This window comes from Acanthopagrus latus, chromosome 18, assembly GCF_904848185.1.
Source record: "Acanthopagrus latus isolate v.2019 chromosome 18, fAcaLat1.1, whole genome shotgun sequence".
Classification (NCBI taxonomy): domain Eukaryota; kingdom Metazoa; phylum Chordata; class Actinopteri; order Spariformes; family Sparidae; genus Acanthopagrus; species Acanthopagrus latus.
Window position 1 is genome coordinate 526,009 of NC_051056.1, and position 27,210 is coordinate 553,218.

The 27,210-nt window shown below is 39.5% G+C and overlaps 2 protein-coding genes and 1 long non-coding RNA gene across 3 annotated transcripts in view; 1 reads left to right on the forward strand and 2 right to left on the reverse strand.

The window, feature by feature from the left end:
- Positions 1–1,964: 1,964 nt before the first annotated feature.
- LOC119006887 (probable pancreatic secretory proteinase inhibitor) lies at positions 1,965–18,334 on the reverse strand. Its single transcript, XM_037076022.1, has 4 exons — positions 17,750–18,334; positions 6,112–6,143; positions 3,844–3,956; positions 1,965–2,279 (listed from the first exon to the last, which is right to left on the reverse strand). The coding sequence occupies exons 1-4, from the start codon at positions 17,799–17,801 to the stop codon at positions 2,234–2,236; spliced, it is 243 nt and encodes an 80-aa protein (XP_036931917.1). The 5' UTR covers positions 17,802–18,334; the 3' UTR covers positions 1,965–2,233.
- Positions 18,335–22,578: 4,244 nt separating this feature from the next.
- LOC119006888 lies at positions 22,579–23,487 on the forward strand. The gene is made up of 2 exons (XR_005070921.1): positions 22,579–22,717; positions 23,090–23,487. It is a non-coding gene; the product is annotated as an uncharacterized LOC119006888 (long non-coding RNA).
- Positions 23,488–26,942: 3,455 nt separating this feature from the next.
- The window catches only part of polr2b (RNA polymerase II subunit B), a 53,186-nt gene continuing 52,918 nt past the window's right edge, over positions 26,943–27,210 (reverse strand). The window contains exon 25 of the mRNA XM_037076632.1: positions 26,943–27,184. Within this exon, the coding sequence (XP_036932527.1) occupies positions 27,095–27,184 (90 nt within the window). The 3' untranslated portion in view covers positions 26,943–27,094. The remainder of the gene's footprint in view (positions 27,185–27,210) is intronic.

A 27,210-nucleotide genomic window follows, 5' to 3' on the forward strand; every position in this document is an offset into this window, starting at 1 on the left:
AGGGGACACCCTGGACAGGTCGCCAGTCTATCGCAGGGCTACACATAGAGACGAACAACCACACTCTCATTCACACCTACGGACAATTTAGAATGATCAATTAACCTCAGTATGTTTTTGGACTGTGGGAGGAAGCCGGAGTACCCGGTGAAAACCCACGCTTGCACAGGGAGAACATACAAACTCCACACAGAAAGATCCCAGGCGTCCCAACCGGGACGCGAACCGGCGATCTTCTAGCTGTGAGGCAGCAGTGCTAGCCACTGGGCCACTGTGCAGCCCAATGTTAAAATTTTTTTTAGAAAAAGCTGAATATTTGAAAAAGTTGAAAGGTTGAAAAGGTGAAAAGCACAAGGTTGAAAGAGTTTAAAAAGCTGAACATTTTGATATTTGAATGGTTTCTATAGCTGAACATATGCTGAAGTTATAGCAGAATGAAATTTGAAAAAATCCCCATAAGGATGAATGGGAAAACTCCTCCCAAACCCCTGCGATTTTAGAAAAAAACGTAACTGTTAGGGCAAAAACATCTATATGGTGAGTGAGGGGAGACATTGCCGAACTCTGTGATGTTCTTTTTATTTCTGGAAAGTGAGATGCCTTCAGCATTCACACTAATAATAAAGATAAATTCCAGAAGAACAATAGTGTGAATGCCTTCAGCATTCACACTAAATGTTATTATTAAGAAGAGGCGCGAGCAATAGGGTGTCCATAGTGGGCTGGCGAGCACAGCCCACTAATTAGCTAAATATTTAGTTTCACCCGTGACATTTATATTTATATTTAACATTTATATTTATGTTTAACATTTAGATTTAGATTTAATATTTAACATTTAGATTTTTTAAATTCAGATTAAACACCAAAATTATACTGTTACAAGAGAAGTGAATATCACAAAGTTATCAATTATTGCTGTAAATCTGGTCAAAAGTAACACTGAAAAATTCACATGTGTTTTATACATGTTTTTTGGCTAACTGTGGCAAAAAGTTGCTGTTTATTTTAGCATGCGCAACTTTACAATCGGCCCCATAGATGTCAGGTTAACAAGGGGGATGCTATTTAGTAATTGGGGGACTGCACCCCCCCAAATCGCCTACTGCTGTCATCTCCATACTCACTGTGCAGGGGGGCGTGTCAGTCACACACTGACACCGGGGAGGTAGAAGCTGCAGCTGGGGGACAGCTTTACACTACCAGTGATTTTTGGCTTATTATTAGGTTATTAGCTGTTTTTGAGAGAGTCTTTGTTCACTCTTATCAGTAAGGCATGGACAAAAGGCTATCAGCGGTGGTCTTGACCGGTCTCGTTCAAAAAACCCCAGTCTGCCCAGTCCGCCAAATGTTTTGTTAAAATAGTTCTGCGATGATTTAGAACTGGAGGAAGGAGATCAGAGTCAGTTCAAAGTTCAAACAAGGTTTTAATCTTGTACAAGAGGAGCATTCATAGAGCAACACACAGGTCTGTTACAAAGTGAAGACTCAATGTCTTAGGAGAAAAGCATGGTCTCTGGGTGTGTTTTCACTCTGATAGTTACTAATTTATGCCCTCCTGCACTTAAATGAATAATTCACAGAGAAGGAAGTGATACCTTTCAGTGGTCATTCAATACCTTACATGGTCATAAAACAACACAAAGGGTCATAAAACAACCTAAAACAAAGTCACTGCTTACAGGTCACATTAAACAGTTATATTGAACATTCCTGTGCAACACCTCAGTTCACATCTCTCTTCATGAAGTACAAAATTTCCAACACAGTTTTCACACCTCTTCCTTACTCTAACCATGACATCCCCCCACCCACTGCTATGACTCAGACGCGGGGAGGTCAGAGCCCAAATCATTTATTTCTAAACAGAACTAGTTTACAAATCACATTTGTCCTTGGTGACAGGTGCCCCATTTATACATGCTGAATTATACATCTGTCTCACAGAAATGATAACACTGATGTCAGCTGCAACAAACCTTTATTGTTGGAAGGTTACAATCATAAATGTGTTTACAAACAAATCAAAATATAAAACACAGCCTTATAAAATGTATGCGTTCAAATTATTACACATATGGCTGCAGTCAAAGAAATGTGTATAAGTGTGTGTGTATGTGCACTACAAGCTAAACGCTACATTCAAACGGGAGTCAAAGATGCATGTCAAGATGTTCTTTACACAGAAGTCTGATGATATTATCAGTTAGTGATGAGTATGATGATGTCATCCTCAGCAGGCCTCATCCTTCACAATCAAAATGTCTGCATTTGTGTCCCTGAAAACAAAAACAATAATGTATTACAACAGTTCTGATGTATTGATAACAACTGGTTCTGCATGTATGCAGGTAAGGGAGCAGTTGAAAAAAACAGATGTTTCTCTCCTGATTCAAGTACACAACAGTTGTTTGTGTTAACAATATACTCTACCAGTGTTATAAACACCTTCTCACAAGGTAAAGCTGTCACTTGTTTACATTAAAACCCATCTCATCCTCATTCTGTTAAAACATTAAATAAACAGTTTACCCACACAATTACTAACCCAAACTGACTCTCACTGAATATTTCAATAGTGACATGATGTTTAAATATCTCATTTCACAGGAATATAATTGGATTTAATAGTTTTATGGTCATCTATAACCCTTGGATTACCACATACACTAAGAAGTAATCAGAAGGTTTGAGGATTCATAAAGTAAATGATAGTGACAGAAATCAGGTTGTTATTGTACTTAGAGACAGGTTTTCTCAGCTTCAGCTCATGTTTACGCTTAAGGTTTCCAGGGGGGCAGTGCTGGAGCGAAGTGATCACAACATCAGAAGGTAAATTCATCAACTTTAGTTTACCTCAGAAATACACACTCAAGTGCAGGATGAACAAAGTACATTAACTGATGAAACTGAAAACTACTGAAGACCAGAGAAGACCAAGAAGTCCTCTACACTTTTCATTTCCACAATGGGGAGAAATACCAGATACTCAGATTTCAGAAAACTCAGAAAGATTTTTTATTCAAGATTCAACATTCAACCTTTTCACTCATATTGTTAGGCTCATATTACCATCTGTAATTACAAAAAAAGTTTGGGCGCCTAAAATATTTCATCTTCCTATGAAAACACCCATTTAAAGTCTAATGCAAAATGCCAAATGGATAGAAAACCTAGCCATGACATTGAAAAGATAAGGTATTGAGTGATTACTTGCATTTTAAATAATACTATCTTTGGTCTAAGAGTCATCCATGTGCAGCAGCTACAGCCTCTCACAACCTTTGTCATTCTAGCTGTCAGTCTGTTGAGATGATCTGAATACCCAACTGGATGACAGACAGACAGGTGAATCTAATTAGCTAATCAAAAGAGGCGGAAAAAAACCCCAAAAAGAAGACAGGTGGAAATAACAACATGAGAATGAATTTACCAAGAAAAACAACAAGGACAGAGTGGTGAGAACGTTCTTCATTCTGGTCACGTTGGGACTAAAATTAACACTACAGATGCCAACGCTTCAGATACTCAGCTAGTCCAATTGGCTTCTTGAATCAGCACAACAGTTTAGTCTGTGCTGACATAATTGTCAAAAGGTTCTAAAGATCAATTTCCCTTTAACACAACAGGTTATGTCACCTAATCAACAATTACATGAAAATGATCCTCTGCCATAAAAAATCTGCCATTCCCAAAAGATTTACCACACTAATATTGTATAGACTGTATTTCTGATGATAGTAATGGTAGCAGCACCAAAGCACCTCCAGACCATCAAGGTTTGGACCGGGGTTGAAAAAAACAACCTTCCACAATCAGAATTATTGATGAATTACAACTCACAGTCTGTGGACACACAGAGCACATTCATTGGAGTAGGTATTGCCATCACTGCCGCACACTGGAGAGTAATTCAGAGGACACAACTGTGTAACAGTCATCCCCACACAAGAGGGCTACATTAAGAAAAACAGAGATAGTTATGGTTAGCTTTAGTTATGCTTCAAAGTCAGACTCCAGAATGATTATGATCAGGTTTAGACTCATTCAGTGATGAGTTAGGTTAAGATAAATTCAATTGATAACCTGAACATGTACACTGCTAAAAAAAATTAAGAGAACACCATAATCACACTTCAGCTCTTGATGACTGATTTATTCAAGTTGAAATCATTTTATAGGGCTCTCGTACAAAGGAGTAGATACCAGTCCCTACTGGTGGGTTGATTCCCTTCTACAGCCTGGTCCAGTTCTCCTCCTGTAACAGCCGGTCTCCTGGTATCTCCTTCATGCTCTTGAGACTGTGCTGGGAGATAGAGTAGACCTTCATGTGGCAGCTAAATGCATATGCCATCCTACAGGAGCTGGACTACCTGTGAACGCTGATTAGGTTGCACGTACTGCCTCACGCTACCAGTAGTGACAAGGACTATAGCTGAACACAAAACTAGGGAATAATTAGTGAGGAAGGATCACAAGAGAACATTTGTCTGTGGTCACCACATGAGGAACTATTCCCTTTTGCGGGTGGTCTTGTTTTTGCCTCTCCACTGCACCTGGTGTCATTTTCTTTTGCTCTAGAACAGATAAACCTGACTCATATTCTCTTGTGCTTCCTAACTGGACGGATTGATCATCCCAAGTTTTAACTGCTTGACTGTGAGCATCAACTGTTCCCTTATTTTTTTTTAGCAGTGTGTTTTCTCAACATAAACCACTTCCCTCAATAAGACATCTTCCAATAATACTATTAATTGTGAGTTAAATACTGAAACACTCATATTTCTATCGAGGAGTCTCCTCTCTAGCTTGTGATCAGGGTCAACAATGCTAAGAAGACAAGCGGTCTTGTTTAAATACTTTTGAGCAGCTAGTCCCATGAGATCAGAAATAGATGTCAGGCATGTGGATGGAGGTGTGTTTAGGGTTAGAATAATTAATATGGGATAAGTTTAAAAAGACAGCACAAAATGGTGTAGGGTAAGGGTTAGGGTGCCCGACCAGGTCCCAGAGACAAAGGTCCCCAGGTGGTGGAATGACCAAAACTCAGTCCAACTACATGAGTAAAAAAGAAAATGTATAGAAACAAATGTGACAGAATAAAACTAAAACATGTAGAATTGTGTCAGAAATATTAACATCACCCTTTATGACCTGTTCAATCTTGACATATTTTAGGAATATACATATATATACTTTAAAGAAACATGACAGACTCTGATCTCACAGTTTGATCACTGCAGCAGCATCTGTACAGAAATCTTAAGTCCTGTTTCAATCTCACTTTCTGTTTAATATTTCATTTAACATGTTATTGACGACCTGAGGCTCTTCATTGTTCTTGCGTGTTCATAGTCTGAGATCCTCTGTAGGGGTTTACCGTATCTCTTCTACAACTCAGAATTCAGGGAGATTTACAGAGATGAATGAAGGGAACAGTTTGATTCCACCTCTGATCCTTTAGTGGAGGTCGTACCACAGGTGAAACAGTGTGTCTCCAGCAGAGAGAGCCAGGCAGCTCCTTCTGTTTATTGAAAGTAATTGTGATATGATTGAGAGCTCAAAACTTTATCTTACCATGTCTCTGTTGCCTTCCACAACAATGTTGTTGTAGTAACTGTCTCTGGCAACTTGTCTAGAAATAAAACCACTGATTGGCCCTCCTGACCTACACTTCAGTGGAACTCCCCCTGAAAACAGCATCCCTCTCCATGAGTGAGTGCCAGACAGGGTCAGTCACTGGCGGTCATTGTAACGTTCCACGATACATGATACGATACTACAATAATAGTCTGCTGAGACATGTTTAGATTTACACCTGGAAACATGTGAATAGAATTAATTTATGGCGTATGAATTTTAAGATGGTGCCACTTAGTTTACTGTGAAAATACCAAGGCGGTATAGAGGTGAGACTTCTTTGCAGTGTCTCTGTCTGAACGGAGCTAAAGTATAACAAGTAGACTTTGCACTGAACATTTCTTCTGGTCACAGTACATACTTGTTTAAGACCAAATCTTAAATGTACTTTTTAAATGCATTTCAGTTATTGTAGTAGTAGTAATACGTAGTTGTAGTAGTTTGTAGGATGCTTTTTTGTTTGGTTCTTACCCTCCTGTTGTGCCTGGATGGATCCTCAGCATCTGAAAAGAGACAGTTAAGTTTCTAAGGTTAATTAATATTCCAGTATTGACTGTTCATTACACCTGATCCTGCACCTGGACTATGAACTCAATTTGTACCATTGAAACTAAGAAAAATATGAGATGCTTTAGAATTAGTATTAGTGCTTTGCCACGTGCCTGTCTGTCTGTCTACTGTTCGGTGGACAGATTTTTGTTGGAGCAATAGCATCACAACAATCACAAATGCTGCAACATTACAGTTGTGTAGATGAGATTAAGGCCAAGACTGAAAATAAGTGTGGTCTCATTCGCAATGCTGTAATGACTCCTCATGAGTCCCCATAATAATGCATTAATGACCACTGAGGACTCGTGAGTCTGCATGTCCACAGGTTGAGTTGCATTGAAGCTGGTATGATATCCTTGCAAGATGATATGTAATTTTGTTTTTGTGACATACAGTTAGTGAGATACATCACTGTTACACTTTGATTAGATATTAGGGTTAGGGTAAATGATCGTATGACAACTTGTGTGGTGCAATGTGTTTCAATTAAGTGGTAAGTACATGTTAATATAACCCTTTTTGGCCCTTGAGTGTACACTCAAAGACAATTGCAGACCCTTTGTTTTCATCACATTTATAAAGCTATGCAGGCATAGGTTGTATAGGCAAATGTTAAAGGGCACGGTCACCCATGGGGGCACTACAAATGGAGGGAGGAAAAAAAGTAACAAAAAAAAAAAAAAAATCCTATTTTTTACCAACACTATTACTACTATTATTTTGAAATATTGTGCCCACGGCAACATAACTTCATAGCAAAGACTATTAAATAATGGAGAGGCCTTTTTTCTGAGTTCCTGGCTCATTGCACTGTACCTGCCCTCAGTGCCAGCCCAAGCTTTTGGAGGTCCCTAAGCATAATTTGATTTGGGGCCCACCCCCGCGGAGTCACCTGTGCTTGACAATTATTGACACAAATGTCACACAGTGACACCAGAGGGATACATCCTTTTTTGTGACATGGCTTAACATTGCCATCTCTTTTAACTGACTCTAATAAGATGATTGACCTTGATGCAGCTTCTTGTTTATGCATATGACTCAAATGCTGGCAGACACAGTAGTTGTAGGCATGTATGGTATATTGATCATGAAATCAGAATCATCTTGTCTCGAATTATTCATTCAATGCTAGTGCATTAAGTAGCTTTTTCATGGAAGACCAAATGAGGTTGTGTTTGAAGGTGGGACATCAGGGATATAATTGGCTGTTTTTGGCTACTTTTGATTATACCATTATATTTCACCTTAAAAACTTTTTACCTTGCCTTGTTTTACCTTGCCTTGTTATTTTCAGCACAACCTCACATGTGTGACTGTACAGTTATTTTTTCATTTTGACATACTATATTAACACTAAAATCACAAAATAACATAAAATCAGTGTAGGAAAAAGTTACATTTTTTACTGTGAAAACCACAAATACGTTTACTGAACCAATTGCATTAGTTACAATGCAAATATAAATTGTTCTTCGCTAAATGTGTGCATAAGTTTTTGAAATTTACAAAGTGATATGTAACTATTTACATTTGAATGCAGGCAATGCCGGCTCAGGGCTCTTCAGCTCATTCCTGCCTGTTCCACATTCAGCAGCCTCCTCCTAGTTTTGACTCACAACACAAAAAAAAGACTACACTACACACTAAACACACTACACTAAACACTATACAACATACTAACTATACACTCCAAACACGCTATATGTCACAAATCTCTCAACTCTCAAAACTCGCCATCTCTGTCGCTGTCTGTATCACCGCCGGCGTCCCTCACACACTTCCCCAGTTCCTCAGCAACCAAACTTGCTGCTTGGACACGGCAATGTTCGCAAAAAAGCGTGGCGGACATTATTTACCCTGCATCCGTTTTTGGACCTGCGGGTGCGTCCATCGACTCAGGAGGTGGGCCGTGGGGTTGGGCTAGCAGCTAGCTACACACGAACATCCTCAGACCGAAACAGACTCGGTCCGAACTCGTTTAGTCTCATTAATCCACAACAGTCAGTTTAGATGCACAGAACGGGACTGAACAGCCAGCAAGAGGCGAGCTGCCTGAATCAGACCACACCGAGACCCAGAGACCAAGAGAGAGATTTATTGATATGCTAGCAGAATCACAATGTCCCAGGGACTGAAACTATCCAGCGCCCAGTGAAACAAAAAAAGAGGAAGAAAAACGTGAAGAGTAATGTCAGTAATGTAAACAGTAATGTCAATGTGATGAAGTGAATGAAATTGTACATTAGCTTGCTATCTTACTTGGACAATAGCAGCATTGTTTAATAATCAATAAATAGCTTGAGTCGACGTAAGCTAATGTTACTCCACCTTTAATTCATCAGGGACATTTGGAAGGTTAACGTTTGGCCTGTTCAGGTGTTATTTTAACCTTCTGGCTGTGTTTCACTGCTTGTATGTCAGTTAAAATGCTATTAGTTTTCCATAACTTTATAAGCAAAAGGGTGGCTGTAAGCCTTTGGTTTATTGTGTCACAGCTTATGTTTGTTGAAGTTTACATCAGTGTTAAAGTGCAGTTAAAGTGTGTTACTGTCAGTACTGTGCACCTTAGCTTTCCCATATCATTCATAGGCGATATACACTGCACTTTACTGCTTTTTGCACTCTGGATAGACTTAATTGCTTTGCAAGGACAATAAAGTTGAATAAATCTCAATATATTTTCATTATTAGTCTTATGTACAGCACACATCAAAGTTCTGTTTTTTTTTTTATTATTAAAATGTAACATCTAATGGTCACATATACTTCTCCTCTCTCTTCAGATGCACTTTCAAATTAAAGCTGTGAGCAGCGATGAAGGGGCCCTCGTAGTCCACACACGTCGGGGCGTGCTGCGGATCTGGTCCTTTTGTCCTGATTATTGTGTATGCATCTCTTAACTGTCCATGTTTTGGACAGTGCAGGAAGGGGTTAAATGTAATTTCCTGTCATGTCATTTCCTGTGTCCCACATGTAGCGCTGTGACTATGACTGTATATTGGCCTATGTGGTCAGGGCTGGACTCTTATCAAACATGTGAGGTTTGGTTCCAGATAGGAATGAGGAATTTGTTCCTTTATCATTTGGTGGCCTGCTCCTGCCGGTATTATACTGAAGTCAGAAAAACTCTCTGCAATCTACATAAAAACGAAATGGACTACAGGTGAAAAATCCTTCAAACGAATTTGTGGCCAGTTGTGTTTTGATTATTGATTGGCGGCGACACTGTCACTGTCTGTTTTAGAAGTTGAGAAAGCAGATTATAGTCACAAAATTAATATATTACAAGTTGACAAAATTATCTGCAGTAGCAGACAAATCCGCTGAAAAAGGGACACACAGGACACGACACGATACAGTATGATCTTCCCTCTCCTCTCTCTGTCCCAATCACTGTTGCAGTATGCAAATGAGCCAAGACGTAGCCTGACAGTGTAGTGTCAGGTTTCACCTCAGCCACGGTAGTGATGGGAACAGCAGTTCTTTTTACTGAACTGAATCTCTAGAATCCGTTCAGTAAAGTGATTCGTTCAAAAGATTCGTTCACCGAATCGTTCAATGCTCTCCAACTCCCTGAACTGATGAGCAGCCAAACGATCCGTCATTCAGTTAATAATGCAGCCCTGAGGTTCACGTTCACTTACTGAGGGACGGTGCGCAATCATTCGCGGGAGACGCAATGCTGCTCTGAGTGGTATACATGCACTAAAATTATTACACGGTTAAAGTGTCCTCTGTGCACAGTAAAATCACATAACATGATGCTACACGGATGTTAGCAACACAGCACTAATTTTAGCAGTACCGTTACTGAACGTGAATCATCTCCTCTGCCCTGGCTGAGTGAGAGACACATCGCCACTTTCAGCACAGTGCGTGAACAAGAATCACGTCCTCAGCGTCAGTTCTCTGCCTGCAGTAGGTTCGCGAATCATGAATGAATCACAGCGTGAACGACCTGCTGAGGACGTGAATCATGTTCACGCTGTCACTGAATCAGCGTGAACGTGAATCACGTTCGCAAACTCGAGTGACGAGTTTCCTCTTAATGTGGATCTGAATCTGAGGGAAATATTGAAAATATTTGACTATTAAGTGGGCTTTTATTTTGAAATTCCTCATCAGAAACTCCAGCTATTGTGTTCATTTTTATGTTGGACTAATTATACACACAGATGAAATGTCATGGCCCTCATCTTCTGAGGCTTCACTGTGATCAGAATAAGGATGGTGATATGAATTCAGTAAATAATCAATGAATTAATTTCTTAAATGCTCAATGAAGTAATCAACTAATCGTTTAAATGATTCATCAATCAATTAACAGACTGGCTGATTGATTGTATTCATGTGAAATTGCAGACTGCCTTCATAAGTGTCTGCTTTTATTTTGAATTCTGTTCTGGCACTGCATTATGGTAATATCGTTTATATACAGGCACTGCAAATTAACTGGCGGCTAGGTTGACCGGGGATTTCTGAGTGGGGGGTGGCTTGACTGCAGTGCTATAACGGCTTTGTATGACCAGCTGAAAGGGGTGGAAATCCAAGTTCAAAAGAACGAGAGGCAAGTGAAAAAGTTAGCAGAGCAAGTCTCCAAACTACAGCAGAGAAGTGATGATGCTGAGCAATACAGCAGGCGCTGGAACTCTCAGCTAGTGTACGGGATGAAGGAGGCAACTGGAGAAAACATCCGAGCCGACATCATTAAGCTTTTTGCGACTTGTACCAGAGGAGAAGGAGAAAATCGGTACATAGTACAGTACACAGGGTAGGAGTACCCCGAGACAACACAAATCGCTCCATCATCATCCAATTCACCATGAGAAATTTCAGAAATAAAATCTGGAAGGTATCCCATGAGAATCAGATCATGAAAGAGAAGAAGCTGATGCTCAAGGAGGATTTGACACACGCTGACAGGATGGAAAGAAACCGGTTGTGGCCACTTGTGGAAGCAGCTAGAAAGCAAGGCAAATGTGCTGGTTTCCGTGGTCCCAATGCTTACATCGATAGGAAAAAAGTGACTTGTTAAATTACTAGTTCTTAGAGGTTTTGTCAAATGAGACACAGCGGTACCAAATGGACCTAACTGCTAAAATGGTAAACGGTTTAAAATCCACCAATAAGGGATTGATTGTTTGTTCTCTGATATAGTGTAGAGTTTATTTGTTTTTCAGACATCAGATAAAGTGTTTGATATGGAATGTTTTAGTTTTAAGGCACTGAATTTGTGTTCTATTAATGTAAGGGGTTTACGTGATAACACAAAAAGGAAGGCAGTATTTTAATTTAGCAGAAGTTGCAATACTGATATTGTTTTCTTACAAGAAACTCATTCAGATATTGACGATGAAAAATTCTGGAAATCACAATGGGGCGACGCAGTGTATTTTTCTCATGGCTCAAATTATTCAGCTTGAGTTGCAATACTACTAAACAGATTTAATGGTAATATTCTGGAGTCCACAGTTTCAAATGAAGGCCAGTGGATTATTTTAGTTTTGAAAGTAGATGACCTCCTGTTTATTATTTGCAATGTTTATGGACCTAACAGAGCAGCTCAAGCAAAGGACATGTTTTCTGAAAAATACAAGGATTCTGCTATTATCATAGGAGGTGATTTCAATGACGCTCCAGACAATTGTATGGATCGACATCCTCCGAGATCTACATCACTATCTAAATTTAAACCTACCTCATTTATAAGTGATCATTTTTTACTGACAGATGTGTGGAGATTTATGAACCCCGGTGTCACAGACTACACATGGCTAACTCCAGCAGGAGTTTAAGGTCAAGAATTGACTTTTGAATTAAAAGAATTAAACTGAAAAAGTGAATGCCCTTATAAATCAGTTGCAGCTGCTAAGTTCCAAACACGACTTATTTGAGGATGAATTAGAAACACTAAAAAGTCTCAATGAAGAGCTTGATAGCTAAAAGGTGCTTTCATCAGATCTCGAGCCAAGTGGTTAGAAAAAGGAGATAAATACTCCAGTTACTTTTTTGCACTGGAGAAAAGAAACAGAAAGAGAAATAACATTACATCTCTTAATATAAATGGTGTCATATGTTCTGATCCTAATAACATCTCTAATCACATCACCTCTTTTTACAACAAACTATACACATCTGAATTTAGTCGAGCAAAGTGTGACACATTTATGATACACATACGCAACTTTACACCTTTGATTTCTAAAATGTTTTAAAGAGGAATGTGAAGCTAGGCTTTTGTGTTCAGAAATGACTAATGCTGTGCACTCAATGAGATTGAAGAAATCACCTGGAAGCGATGGCCTCACAGTAGAATTTTATCTTTCCTTTTGGGATCTAATCAAAGATCACCTCTTATTAATGTATAATGAATGCATAGACAAACAAGAAATGACAACAACTATGAAGCAAGGACTGATAACCTTGATTCCTAAGCCAAGAAAAGATCAATTAACCTGTTTCACTCTTAAATATAGACTATAAAATCTTAGCACAAGTTTATGCTAAACGACTAAAAAAGAATTTAGAAGAGATAATAAGTGAAAACCAAAATGTCTTCATGGCAAATCATCATATTAGCTCCAATGTCAGATTAGTAATGGATCTAATTGATTATTCAGATTATATAAACTCCAAAGCACTGAGGCATTTGATTCAATTGAACACCCCTTCATTATACAAACCCTGCAAATTCTTGGTTTTGGAGATAAATTTATTAATAACATTACCATGTTTTATAAAGACGTAAATAGTTCAGTTATTCTATATCCCAAAATGTCTCAAAGATTTTCTGTTTCAAGAGGTGTACGACAAGGTTGCCCTATTTCCTGTTTTTTATTTTTGGTTGATGCTGAACTTCTATTTTTAAATATTTCGTGCAACCCAAATATTCAAGGCAATTTCACAGCTGGCCGATGACACGGTTTTATCTCTCAAGGATAAATCGCAGATACAGACTGCACTACAAGTAACTGGTGAATTTTCAGAAGCCTCAGGTCTTAAACTTAATATCAATAAGAGTGAAATTTTATGTTTATATGAGACTGATGAAAAGCTTATGTTTAATATCCTTGTTAAACAAACTGTTAAATATCTGGGAATTCAAATTACAAAAGATGTGGAGCTTAGACAGCAACTTAACTTCCTTCCAAAAGTTAAAAAAAAAACAAACAAACAAAAAACAAAAAAAACAATTCAAACAATTCAAAAACAAGTCAATTCTTAATATGTGGCTGCAGAGAGACCTATCCATTTTTGGAAGAGTGTTATTATCTAAAGCTGAAGGTGTATCAAGGTTCGTCTATCCTGGCTGTCGCTTTTTCTTACCAATGCACTTTGTAAAGAAATCAATAATTTGTTTGTTAACTTTGTTTGGAAAAATAGACACCACCATCTTAAGAAAGAAATTCTTAGTTTAGGGAGAGCAGAAGGAGGTTTGGAAACTCTGATTTTTTTTAACCCCTTTAAAGTTAAATGGCTTAAGAAATGTTTGGAACTACCAGAGTCACTATGGAATTTTATTCCACACAATATATTCCAAAAAGTAGGAGGCTTAAGGTTTTTAATGGGCTGCAACTTCACAGTTTCTAAATTACCATTGAAACTCTCAAAGTTTTATCAACAGGCTTTACGCTCTTGGAAATTGTGTTATGTTCACAACTTTTCTCCACACAAAGAATTGCTTTGGAACAATGGTCATATAACCATTACCAACAAAAGTATATATAAAGAGAGCTGGATTGAGAGGGACATAATATTTTTTGACGGCCTTGTTTGACGATAATGGAAATCTTTACAGCTATGAGGACTTCCTGAAAGCTAAATCCTTTCCAGTCAAGTACAGAGAGTTTATTTAAGTTGTAAAGGCTGTTCCTGCTGGTATGATTGAGTTAATAAAATATCACTTAAGTTATCAAAATGTTAATGTTCAAACACCTTCTCTAAAAGTTGATGGGGTTCACATAATGGATAGAAAATGTACAAACAAACATCTAAGGAAAGTATGTCAGGGACACAATAAGTTTTCCCTCAGAGGAAAGTTTTGGCATACGGCATGGTTGTGTCCCTCTCAATTCTGCATTTCTAATAAGATTAGAGACGTACATTTTAAAATTTTACATAACATTTACCCTTGTAACAGATCAATTTCTAGGTTTGCGAAAGTGGATGAAATGTGCACTTTTTGTGGAGATGAGCCAGAGACAATTTTGCATTTGTTTTGTATTTGCCCATTGTCATCTATATTTTCAAGGGACATGGATAAGTTTATCTAACAATCAGACCCAAAGATATCATTACAAAATTCGAATATAATGACAAATCAGTTTGCTTCACAGTAAACCTCATGATTTTAATAGGTAAATTCCACTCCAGTCATTTTCACTTACCCCCAAATAAGAAATGCCTTATATACACTTGATTTATTTTATTTCAATTACAACTATTATTTCTATATCAAGATTTTTTTTAATCCTTTTTATATGTCTATCACTCAGTGCCTGTTCTGTCTGAATGTCTGTACTTTTTGCAAATGTTAAATAAAAACGTCCATTAGAAAAAGAAAAAAAAAAGATGCTCCCGTTGCATAGATTGCAAACGGCTTGTGTTTTATCTGTCTCATTTCCTCCGAAGTTCTACGGCACCAATATTTTTGTTTGCTAGTGATGATACTGCTAGCTAAGGATTCAAGATTCATATACTGTATGTCACATAGTGACAGGGCTCAAAACATAAACGCCACAAAGACATAAAACACATATTTAAACCAATGAGACATGTTTGTTTTGCATTTAACAAACAAAGCACAACAAACATCTTATTGGTTTAAATGTATTTTATGTCTTTGTGGCGTTTATGTTTTGAGCCCTGTCACTGTGTGACGGACAGTAAAGTTTTTTGATCGGATCGTGATCGGTTATGGGTTTATTTAAAGTCTCTAATCAGTGATCGGCCCCAGAAGTCCTGATTATATAAAGCCTATGCAGAACATTCAGCAATGTTACACCATACCTGCATAAATCATTAATCTGCTTTGTCAATTAAAAATAAAAACTATACTAGCTGACCAGAAAAACACACACACTTCCTTATTGCAAAAGAAAATATTTCAGGAGATAGTCTGTGTTCAAAGTTAAAAAGATATTATTTGAATATATAGGCTATACATCCTTTTACATCCTAACCTGTTTATCATTGTTGCTGTTATTGTTATTATTAGCTGAGAAGGCCAATGTCAGTCGTAGAGTTGATGCAGAAGGACAAGATAATGCCAGTCATAGGAGTGAGGAGGAGGACGAGACAGATGAGGAGGGACAGGAGAAGGAGGAGGAGGAGGAGGAGGAGATGGAAGAGGAGGAGGAGAAAAAGGAAGAGGAAAGTGGAGCAGGTACCACCAAAAAAACAGTGCCAGGTACATGTGCAGTGTGCAGGACTTGGGTGGCAATAGGTCTTTGCATAGAATTATATTAAGATTAAGATGTCATATGTTGATGTTCCAATTCCAGTCACACAGAAGCAATAAGCCCATCCACTCATGCAGCTGTGTCAGTGGTTCTGTGAACTAGACATCTGTTTTCTTTCCAATATTAATGAGTAATTGGTAATATTCGTTATTACTGATGTTGTTTTATGCAGATATAGCAGTTCATTAGATTGTTTTCATACTGCAAATAAAGTATTCATGTTAAAATTACGTGCATCCATCATGCGATCGGATAAAAGGGCTGAATTTCCCCTGCCAGTGTCTGACAGACCCCTACGTGAAGCCCCGCCCCAGGCTGTAGTTCTGCATTGTTTTGTTTAATATAATCACAGCGTTTTTTTTAACAACGCCAGCTTACTTATTTTCTGATCTGAGGAGAAAACCTTTAAATGTCATGTAAATAGGATGTTTGTCTGATTTCCTGTGTCCAGTAGGTGGCGCTATGGATATGACTCAGTATCGATGCATGGAGATATTCAGGGCGAAATCGTATACATATGTGACAAATTTGGAGTACATGGGAAATTGTATATTGAAGTTGAAGTTGTAGTTGATACTTTATTAGTTAGTTCTGCCCACAGAATATAGGTTAAGATCATATCAACAGTTAGGCACAAGTAGTCATCACATAGTGCTTATCAGTCATTTATCTTCGTACAATGTGTCCTAAACTGCTTAAAAGTGACAACTTTGAAATTGGGTGCATGCTTTAAAGGGACACTGTGCTGTATATTGCACTTTTTTTTATAAAAACAGATTATGAATTTCTGTATTAGTGTCACATAACTCAGTTATTTAGTATGAATATATGCTCGGATCTATTTTGCTTGGTAGCCTGAGGAGTTTTGTCTTTGCAGGTTTAATTCTGAAATATTTTGGAGACGCGGGCCAGGAAGCAGCACGGCCGCCTTCAGCACCTCCAGTGGAACTGTATCATATTATCATTTTCTGTCAGTTTAACTTGCTAGGGTGGGTCAACTTAAGATGTTTGATTTTAATTTGACAGAGGTTTTCACGACTCTGGCCTGTTTTCCTCTTAAAATATAATAGATTGTTGCATCGTTGTGGATCACCTAAAAGGGTTATGAATCTATCCATCATAGTTTGACAAACTAGGGCCCCCCAAATAGCATCTTGCATAGGGCCATTAAAAAGGCTTAAAAGGCCTGTGACCACCTCATCTTTTCACCTGCAGCTATCTCTAGAAAACAAAGTGTACGCTGTATGTGAGGCACGTTCATTCTCATTGAACAATCTCCGTTTATGAGTTTATGTGTGTCACACCGCGGTGAGGTTGTCTTGTCTTGGAATCTGTCTCGTGAATTTCATGTTTTATTTTGAAAATAACTCTCCTCTCGTTTCAGGTCACTTGCCCTTCCTCTTGTGTCCCCGGTCTGACGTCATCCCTAATTCCTGATTGTTTCCACCTGTGCTCCCCTTCCTCATGTGTATAAAGTCTTTGTCTTCCCCTGTCTGCGTCGCCAAAGTATTTCGTCTTCATGTCGTGTACCAAAGCCCTTGAATCCACAGTCTTAATCCTCGTATTCGATAAGTATTGTTATTGTTTTATTTATCTGTATTTTTGTCCTCTCTAGAAGAGTGAATTTAAGTTGTATTTTTCTGGTTAAGGTTTTGTTTGCATTTTGAGATTTTCTAGCCCTTTTGGTTCTCCTCCTAGTGAGTGAATTTTTGTTGATAATTTTTCATACGATAGAGCAGATAATTTTCATAGCCATCGTGCTTCCTCTTCGGAGAGAATTTTTGTTGTAAATTTCATACTTTATTTTTTGATTCCAGTACAGTGTAGGTTTTCCTCCTGCGGGAGCGTTTTTCGTTTCTCTGTGTTCCATGTTGTTTGTCTTGTACGTCTCTCAGAATTTCATAGCTTTTGTTTTTTCACTCATTCAAGAGAGTCATAAATTCAGATCAATAAAACTTGACTATACTTCTGCCATACTGCATCTGAGTCCTCTTTCTCGCCCAAGCCTGACAATGTGCAAGAAAAGGCCTACGCATGGTTTCTATATGTACACATTATTTATACGTGTCACTCTTGGTATCATCCAATCTTACCTGTATGGAAGAAAACAGCGACACAGATGAGCAGAAGAGTCCTGCCAAACATCTTGGATCAAAACTCAGGAAGACAGCGGCTGCAATATGTGAGATGACGTTTAGTCTTTGGGTTTTCGTGATGTCTGACTGCTGATGGTTCTGTGTGCAGGTCCTCTGTGGCTGTGATGCTTGGTGTTGGCGTGCTGTGGTCATATAGAGGACAAGCTTGGTGTTGTTGTGACGGCTGCTGCTCTCTTTTGTTCACATTTTAATCTCGGGATCAACATTCTGTCTGTGCCGGCAGCTAGCTGAAACAGCAAAAACTATCAAGGAGAGGAGTGACACTGAATGACCCCAACAGAACCAGCAGAAAAACAAGCATGGCTCTGTCACGAGTCAGAGCAACATTTTTAAACAACAGAAAAACACATTGATCAGGTATAACATTTTGATCACTGACAGGTGAAGTGAATAACACTGATAATCTCTTCATCATGGCACCTGTTAGTGGGTGGGATATATTAGGCACCAAGTGAACAAGTTGATGTGTTAGAAGCAGGAAAAATGGGCAAGCTTAAGGATTTGAGTGAGTTTCACATGGGCCAAATTGTGATAGCTATATGACTGGGTCAGAGAATCTCCAAAACTGCAGCTCTTGTGGGGTGTTCCCGGCCTGCGGTGGTCAGTATCTAACAAAGTGGTCCACGGAAGGAACGGCAGTGGCCTGGTGCCAGGGTCACGTGCCACCAAGGCTCATTGATGCACATGGGGAGCAAAGGCTGTCCCGTGTGGTTCAATTGAAGAGAGGAGCTACTGTTGCTCAATTGCTGAAGAGGTTAATGCTGGTTCTGACAGAAAGGTGTCAGAATACAGTGTGTCATAGATAATGTGTACAAAATGTATATCATGCAGCAAAAACTGAGAAGAATCAACACAGTGACAGGGTTGTAAAAAGTGGATTCCATTTATTGCTGGGCTGACCGAGCATTTAGCTGTTTACACAGTTTCTTAGTGATGATTTGGACCACCACCAAAATGTCAAGATGTTCTTTGCCTCATTGTTCCCTCTTTCCTTAAAATCATGTAACTTCCAATAATCGTTTCAATGTTTGTGTGTGTGCGTGCGTGTCTTACCTCTGCATGTATGTGTGTGTGCTCTTCTGTCTGCTGGGTGATTTGGTGTGTAGGTTTCCTGTTTTCTCATTGATCTTGGAAAATTCTGGCAACTCCATGTGGTTATGTGCATGTGTGTGCATTGAGTATGATGTAATCAGTATTTTCCAATCCCTGTTTGTCTCAGACTCCGGTACAGAATATCACATTATTATTTAAAGGTCAACACCGTCACTTAGCCAGGCCAGATTTCTCAATAATAGCAGTTTGTTGTGTATGGCACTGCACAGCCGCAGACCAGCCAGGGTGCCCATGATGACCTCTGTCCATCACTGAAAGTGCCAACCATGGGCACCTGAGCAACAGAACTGGACCCAGTGGCATTGCCAGACAGATTTCACTGGGGCATGGCAGTATTGGTCTGTAGTGCCCCAGTATAAATTTCACCAGTAAAAAAAAAAAAAAATCACTTTAGAGTTTTAAGTCTGGGTGGCATAATCTACAGAATGCACACATAAGTACCTAATATGGCAACTCATTGCTACTTTATTCACTCCAAACACAATGCACACATGGCTACTTAATATGGTAATTTATTCACTCGACTTTGGCTGTGATTGCGGTCTGGTCACTTCAGAAACAACTTCCAGACAGAACCTCTAACAGACGTGTCTGAGCGCTATTTCTTTCCACCTGTCTTACACGTTAGTACCGGGTAAACTGCCCATCATTTTTGTTTGTTTTCACCTCTGTGTCGCCATTTCCATATGGACTGAAATGCTACAACTTTACTTTTTATGTTTAATGTATGAGGCTGTTTGTTGTTGCTAGTTGTTTTTAGCATCACCAGCCGTTAGCCGTTCAGCTGTTAGCTGCTCAGCTGTTAGCCGCAGGTTTCGGCTCCAAGTGAACTTAAAACAGACCAGCGGCTCGTTGTTTACCGCGTCCGACCCCAAGGCTCTGGTTTCCAGGTTTCTGTTGAACTCTCTGTTTTCATCTGTGTATGTTTGTATGGTATGGATAATTTAATGTTGTGGTCTGCCAGGCAGCTGAACATGCAGTTTATATTTAGAGTAATGGAAGAGCTATTTAATGTTGTACAGTTCTTTTGTGGTCTTTTGGAGGCATTTTATTATTTGTTACCCAGTCCCTGTGACTGGGACCTGTAACATAATGTATTATTTTGATTTCGAACCCAGAGATGTAGGAGTGCTTTTTTTTGTTTTACTGTTGCAAATTTTCAATTTGAATGTGGTTGCTGATATAAATATTTGTGCTTCCTTTTTTTTCAAGTAGGCCAAATGCATCAGTTCATTTCAGCTGGTTATTCAAAGGTCCAGACAACAACATAATCTGATATGATTGTATAGTTTGAAGCACTATTTATGCCTTCAGAGCATTTCCTGGTTGCATCACCAGATGTTCCCCACCCCTACCCCATACATCACTAATTATAGTGACAAGAAGAGTAGAGTTTGTCTGTCAGATGTGTTTGAGCTACAGGAAATCCTGATTTCCTTTTTAATCCTCCTCCTTGTGGAGGAAGAGGAGAAACGGCTCTGGTTTATCGCCCGTTGAAAGGACCGTGGAGAGGTAAACCTGTTATTGAACCCACAGTAATGTTATTGTTATTATCAAGCGAACAGTTAGGGGTCATTAATATACTGATACATTACATTAATGCTGACCAGTGGCATAAGTATCAGCGGTGCCCATATGCCGTCAGGAAATCACGAAGAAACAAACAAACAAACAAAAAAACACAGCTGGCCAGAATTGCCACAGGCCCCTGTTTTTGTGAATGAAATCGCTGGGTCGGGTTGGTAAGGTAAAGCTGAGTGGTTTTGATGCCTGTCAGTCATGATGAGTCGCGTCCCATCACTGTACTCCTCAGACAGACGCTGAAGCTCAGTTTTATTTTTTCGCCAATCTCTCACGTTCTTGACTGTGTCGACAGAGAAACGTCTAGACACAGCAAACAAACAAACAAACAAATGAATGAATAAATAAAACGGCTGTCCGTCGGCCCATTATTGATCCAACCGGGAAAAATCCCGGTACTCCCGATGGCCAGTCCACCCCTGCAATAGTAGTTGTCTCGAGTGGCTGTGCGTGTCTAAGCATGTGTGCGCGCGCGCGCGCACGAGCATGTGCTTTTGTTTAGTGGCACAAAAAAATATTTGCACCGGGGCCTATCACCATGATGTTACGCTACTGATGCTGACATATAAACTGCTGATCGCCACATATAGTTTATTTTAATTTTAAAAGCATTATTCGCATTTAAAGTGTTTTGGCAGATAGGTTTGTCTATAATTATTAGATTATGATTTTATAATTCTTGCCTCTTTCTTAAAACATTTTCAGTGACATGGCAGCCGTCGATCGAGTCAGAACTGCAAACCCAGTTGATGGACAATGTGGTGGATAGATGAGACTGGACCCCCAAACACCCTGAATGCCGACCCAGATGATGTCTAACTGACACCAGGGTCTTTATTGTGGCATCCCATCCAGCCCAGAGAGCTCTGCCAGGGACTACTGCTCAGCCCGTTACTGTGCATCATTTGTAACTGTTTTAATATTGTTTTTAATAATAATTGTTATTGTTAATGGTGAATAAGAAACTGTAAATAGTAATTTATGCTGTAAATTATGACCTTAATAATAAAAGAAAAAAATCAGTCCCTTGTCCCTGAAAAATAGCTCTTGATGCCATTTGTTGCTATAAACAACGTGTAATAGAATAATATTTCATTTCATGAATTACATAAAATGAACAATTAATTTAAAAAGAACTCATAAATTAACTAAATAACAACAGAAATAATGTAAGGATTGTCTGGAGCAGAAGAAGAGCCTCTCCACCCTCTCTCTGCATCCTCATGTCCTCCATCATCCCCCCTCCTCCTCTTCCTCCTCAGCATTGTCATCTTCCTCCTCCTGCAAGGCCTCTGTCCTAACACCTAATCCATGAGGACAATCCTAAGGCAGTGGAAATCACGTCAGCAATTTTCAGCAAATTATTTATTAACTTGCATGGGTAAAACAAGTATAATTTAGTTTCCACATCATTATTCAAACCTGCACCTACTTTGTACTTGTTCTTTAAATGGTCCCACTTGTTTCTGGCCTACTGGGGCTCGACCTTCTCCTGCAGGCCCATTGTTTTCAGAACTGTTCTGAACACAGAGAGAAACAAGAGAAAAGGAAAACACAAGATCATATTAACACAGGTATGCAAAGATTTCTGACATCAGGACTGACGGATGGGCTATTTATTATCTTTTACTACCTTACTTCCATCCAGCCAGGCAGAATGTTTCGCCTCTGTAAACAAATGGTCCTTCTGACCTCGGACAGAGAAGAAGCTCTCTGTTGCTCCCTAAAACACAATGAAAAGTATAAGACGTTTTCTGTTATGTCAACAGACAAAAGGGTTCTAATAAAAAAAAAAAAAAAGCTTTACAGTCTGGAGCAGGGATCACAGCCTGATTTAAATCTGTTAATTTTGGTCCATTTATGTATATGAAGTAAATATAGTCTGTAACATCTCCACAGTCACAATAAGATATACATCTGCTCATTTGAAAGTGAAAGCTTTACTTACTTAAATTTAAATGCGAGATCTGCGCCACTTGAGGTTACCATGATTTATTTATTTCTTTCCTCTCTTTGGCCGCGCAATGAATCTTGGGATATGTGAGGCCAGCCTCCAAAAACAGGTAAAAGAAGGGCGCATTTGGAGGGCCATTTTCGCTCCCTGAACTAATTCAACGCTTTTTTTTCCCAAGGGGAGGATAACAGCCCAGGAAGAGGCAAACATTATTATAAGTCAGTGCATGTAGAGAGCTGCAGCGTTCCAACGTTTCAGTGAGTGTTAGGACTCCACTAGCTAACTAGCTAGCTGATTGCAAGTGCTGTAGCGTAGTGGCTAACTTAGGCTCTCGATAAGAGGGTTAGCAAGGTTATCCATTCCTTTAGCGTCTGTTCACTGTTATACCCAGCAGATCACGCAAGTGCTAATATATCCAAACCCAGTCTGAATCATCTCACATATTTTCTTAGCCAGCTAACTGCCGTTGCTCTAGTAGCTAAATGAAGCTCACGGTACGAGTGTGTATCAAACGCCCTCGTCGTGGTCAGTGTGTGCGATCATTGCTAGTACTGAGTGGTGTTAGTCCTATTGTATACTCTTAAGTGTGTGTGTGTTTTGTTTTCCTTTTCCGGTTTTACTCCTGCCAGGACAGTGAAGACATGACCCTCACCGTGAGATTCAACATGGGCCCCTCAAGCGGTGTGCCTGAAGATGGCTCTGAGGAGTTATTGTTTTCTCACTCTCCTGGAGACGTCAGCAATGTCAGCAAACATCTCATAAGATGGACATATCATGTGCGACATGTACCACACACTTTGTTTTGCCAGTCTTAATATCATAGTTTAGCCACTGAAATATCAGGTACGATTTGTACAATTCAGTGTGTGTGGTGATAAAATATAAAATCACACTCATAGCCCATACAATTAATCTGACATGAATATTGAACTTGAAGCTTTGAATAAAATCTAAGTTATGAACACTAATGCAGGTAAATGACATCATCTTTCACACTGGGAATAAAGTAAGCTTGTATTCTGTTAAATGTGTCTGAATTTTTTAAATGTTTTTAACACAAAACATTGTTTTTGACTCAAAGAAACACAGCCCAAGGTCATAACTATAGTCAACTGAATTTATTTGAAATGGTATACAAATCCAAGGCGCTGACTTGCAAGCAGGACACAGGAACAGGATATGATAGTGCTGAGGAGAGAAGAATATAGAAAACATACATTTGTGATAAAAATTGAATTAATGCTCATGTAATTAATGCTTAAATCATTAATTGCATTAATAATTCCATAATGGAAAGTCAAGGCAACATGCACAAAATCCCTCTTATTGTGTATAATATGCTTGACATGGGATGGTGCATTGTGCAAAATTGCAAGACTAGTTGACATGTTTGTGGTTGTTAAGTGCTTAATTTGGTCACTGGTAAGTTATAGACACTGCTGTGTGTGCTGCCACGGCTAACTATGATGCAGTAGAAATAATAAAACACTTGACCTGAAAATTCATGTGTCCATCAGTCCTGGTTGAGAGCTTTAGCTGTTCCTGCAAAAAGAGAGAAAGGGAACAAAGGTTTTTTTTAAGGTCTGATGAAGGAAAGAGTAAATCTTTTTTTAGTAATTTAGAGTGGTTGTCTGCTCTGATAGGTCATAAAAATGTGACTTGTGGATGTCTGATTGTCACCAGGAGCACTGGCTTGAGGGTTTTCAATGAAGACCATTTAAGCAGGACAATTTTTTCTTGTGCAAATATCATGTCACACTGTAGGAGCAATCGTGCATAAAACATCTGCACCATCATACCATGCAGAAATCCACACTATTCCAGAAGGTTCACTCTTTTTTTTTTTCCAAATGTGTAAAATAAGGATGTACTGAAACTATGAAAATTAAAGTTAATGTTAGCTTACGCCAGTTGTTAGCTACTAGATGAGTAGCAGCTAAGTTATCTTTGCTAAATTTGCATATACACATCTCTTACCTGATCAATTTGAGCCAGCAATTCTTCACATCTGAAGAGACACAGCAGCATCTTGAAATACCGGAACCTTGTGAGGTTTCTGGATGGCAACACATTCTGGCCTTTAATTCAACTCAGTTTAAATATAACCTGTTCCTCCTCCTTGTGTGAGTTAGGGAATGCAGACAATACGGGGCTCACAGCTCCAAGGGACCTTGAAGCCAGCATTCAGCTGTGTGTGGGTCAAAGGTTAGCAGGGGACAAGGCCACTATAGGGACTAAAATGGTGCCTGACTCCTGTGTCAGATGGAGGATGATATCTAAACTCATACATCTCCAGAAAAGGATAGAGGGCTCATTTATTTAATTTTGGAGTACAAGCCCAAAGGAGTGACAGTAACAGATTTGGTCATTTATGGGAGATGGACCACCTCCTTTTCTAGTCGATTGGATAGATGGACTTTCAGGAGTAGGTAGGCAGGTACTGCCCAAGGGACTTTAAGAAGGATCCCACAAGTAGAGACTTGAGGGGTGGCATTTGGTAGAATTCCTAAGATCGAAGGCGTAGGAGTTCTGGCAGAGGGCAAAAACGTTGGCATTACTTTGCCCTTGATTGGAGAACATCAGATGTGGGGCTCGGACGCTAGGCCACTGGAAGTCTGTTTAAATAAAGACTGCTCTATCATTCCACCCAGCCTTGCCTCCGCAGAATTCTTTTATCAACATACTACATGCCGACACCTTTGAGGAAGACAGCCCAGAAACTACACTTGACTTAGCCACTTGCCAGCCAAGGGGAAATGTTGATGACGTGACGTCACATGCACGACATGTAGTCTTTCTCATGTTTTTTTCTCTACAGCCTTTAACTGAACAATTGCACAATAAACTGTCAAAAATCTTGACGTGAAAAATATAATTTAAACCCACAAACAACATTAGTGTAATCAAAGGCATATAACGACTGGGACCAGAAAATAATTACTTTCTGTCCATTCAATCCCATGTATATTTTGCGATCCCAGAGGTCCCATGGGGTCCACCGGATGGGGTGGGACTTCGCCACTCTATTGGGACAGTAGCAATGCGACTGGCATTGGCCAATGGAGGACCAGCTGCACTTAATGTCCTGTTTGGTTTTTATTTACTGCTGGTAAAACAGCTAAACGTTTGCTCGTTGATTGCTCAAGTAGTCTTCAGCACAGATTATAATCAATCAACAAACAGGCATGAAAACGGGTCACGGGTGAAAAAGGTGAGAAGAATTTGACTCCTTTCGGGGGTCCCGGGGCAATGCCCCCCGGAAGAAAATTGTGAATTGTTTAATTTAAAAGCATCAATCTGATACATTTTGAGAGAAAATCAAGCAAAATTAGAAGACAGTATGAATCCAAGAAATGCGACTGACGACTTGTCTCATGAAATGCGCAACAGCACAGCTTTAACAGTGCAATCTGTCACAGAATGAAAAAGGCAAACCCTTAAAGAGTGTGTTTTGACAAGATGAATATGGGCTTTACAGAAGTTGCTGTCTCTGCTTGGAAGAAAGGTGCTGGCTACAGTGTGTTTGATGCCATGACCTGCACCCTCTTCATGTGCACTTTTGTTTGACAGTGTACCTGCAGTGCATGGCTGCCCTTGTTTGCATAGTTAATAACAGTTTTTAAATTGGCTGTCCTTTTTGCGGGTAGGTCTGCGGATTTAGACAGAGGGCAGTATATTTGAGGGTCTGTTTTGGTCTGCAAATTTGCCGCCTCAGTACACTTATTTCCACCTCCATTGCTAACGTTATCAAAGTCCGAGCTGTCGTGCCGGCCACTGCGTGAGATGGGCAGAGGTGTCGATGACGTGCACTGTTGTGCGACTCACAGCCGGGGAGTTATAAAACCAGGAAACAGCTGATCACAGCATCACTTTACCTGCGGACATCAAGATGGGCAACTGCGCCCCACCCCCGCCCCCCAAGAACCCAGCTCCAAATGCCACTGGGGTATAATATAAAACTCTTATTTTGAAGACAAATTCATTGTCTTTCTGACAGAGACTCCAACGTGCTTACTGATCTTCCCGAACATCTTCCTGGTATTTGAAAATGAGCTCCACTCAGGCGCACATATGTTCGCAGTTCATTCTCTGGTATACCTCCATGTCCCGTCCACCCCCCCAAAAAAATATTTTCCCATCGGACCTACATGATTCACGCATCTGTTTTGTTTGCAAAACGGCGAATTTCGCCGAAAAGTGAGTGATTTTCATGCCTGAATAAAATATAATATGTCACTTTGACTTCTTTAAAAACAAATGGTTCCAGTCTCCATTCTGGGACAGTGTCAGACCTAAATGTATAACATTTATATTGGCTATGTCAGAATGTACACCTGTCACATTATATATAAACACAGTGGCAAAATCCACACATTAACTTGTGAAATCAACTGGGGAAACAGAGTGATCCCTTTGTTTGTTCATGTGACCCATTTGTTAGGTCACATGATGGATGAATGAATGAACCAATGAAGACCCATATGAGAGAACAAATTCAAATTTATTTGCCTTGTAACAAAATAAAGTGAGACAATGTGAAACTATAAAAACATCAAAATTCTACTTCATCATCATTCACTTCCTGCTGTTGTCACATTTTAAGCCCACAGGCGCATGTGATTCGCTGTGCCACACTATGATGTCATCATACGAGGAGCAATGCTCATTGACATCAACTCCTGGAAGAGAAGCTTACAGGCATAGGGCATCCGGACCAGAGAGATCTGATGGACACACAGACAGATCCAAT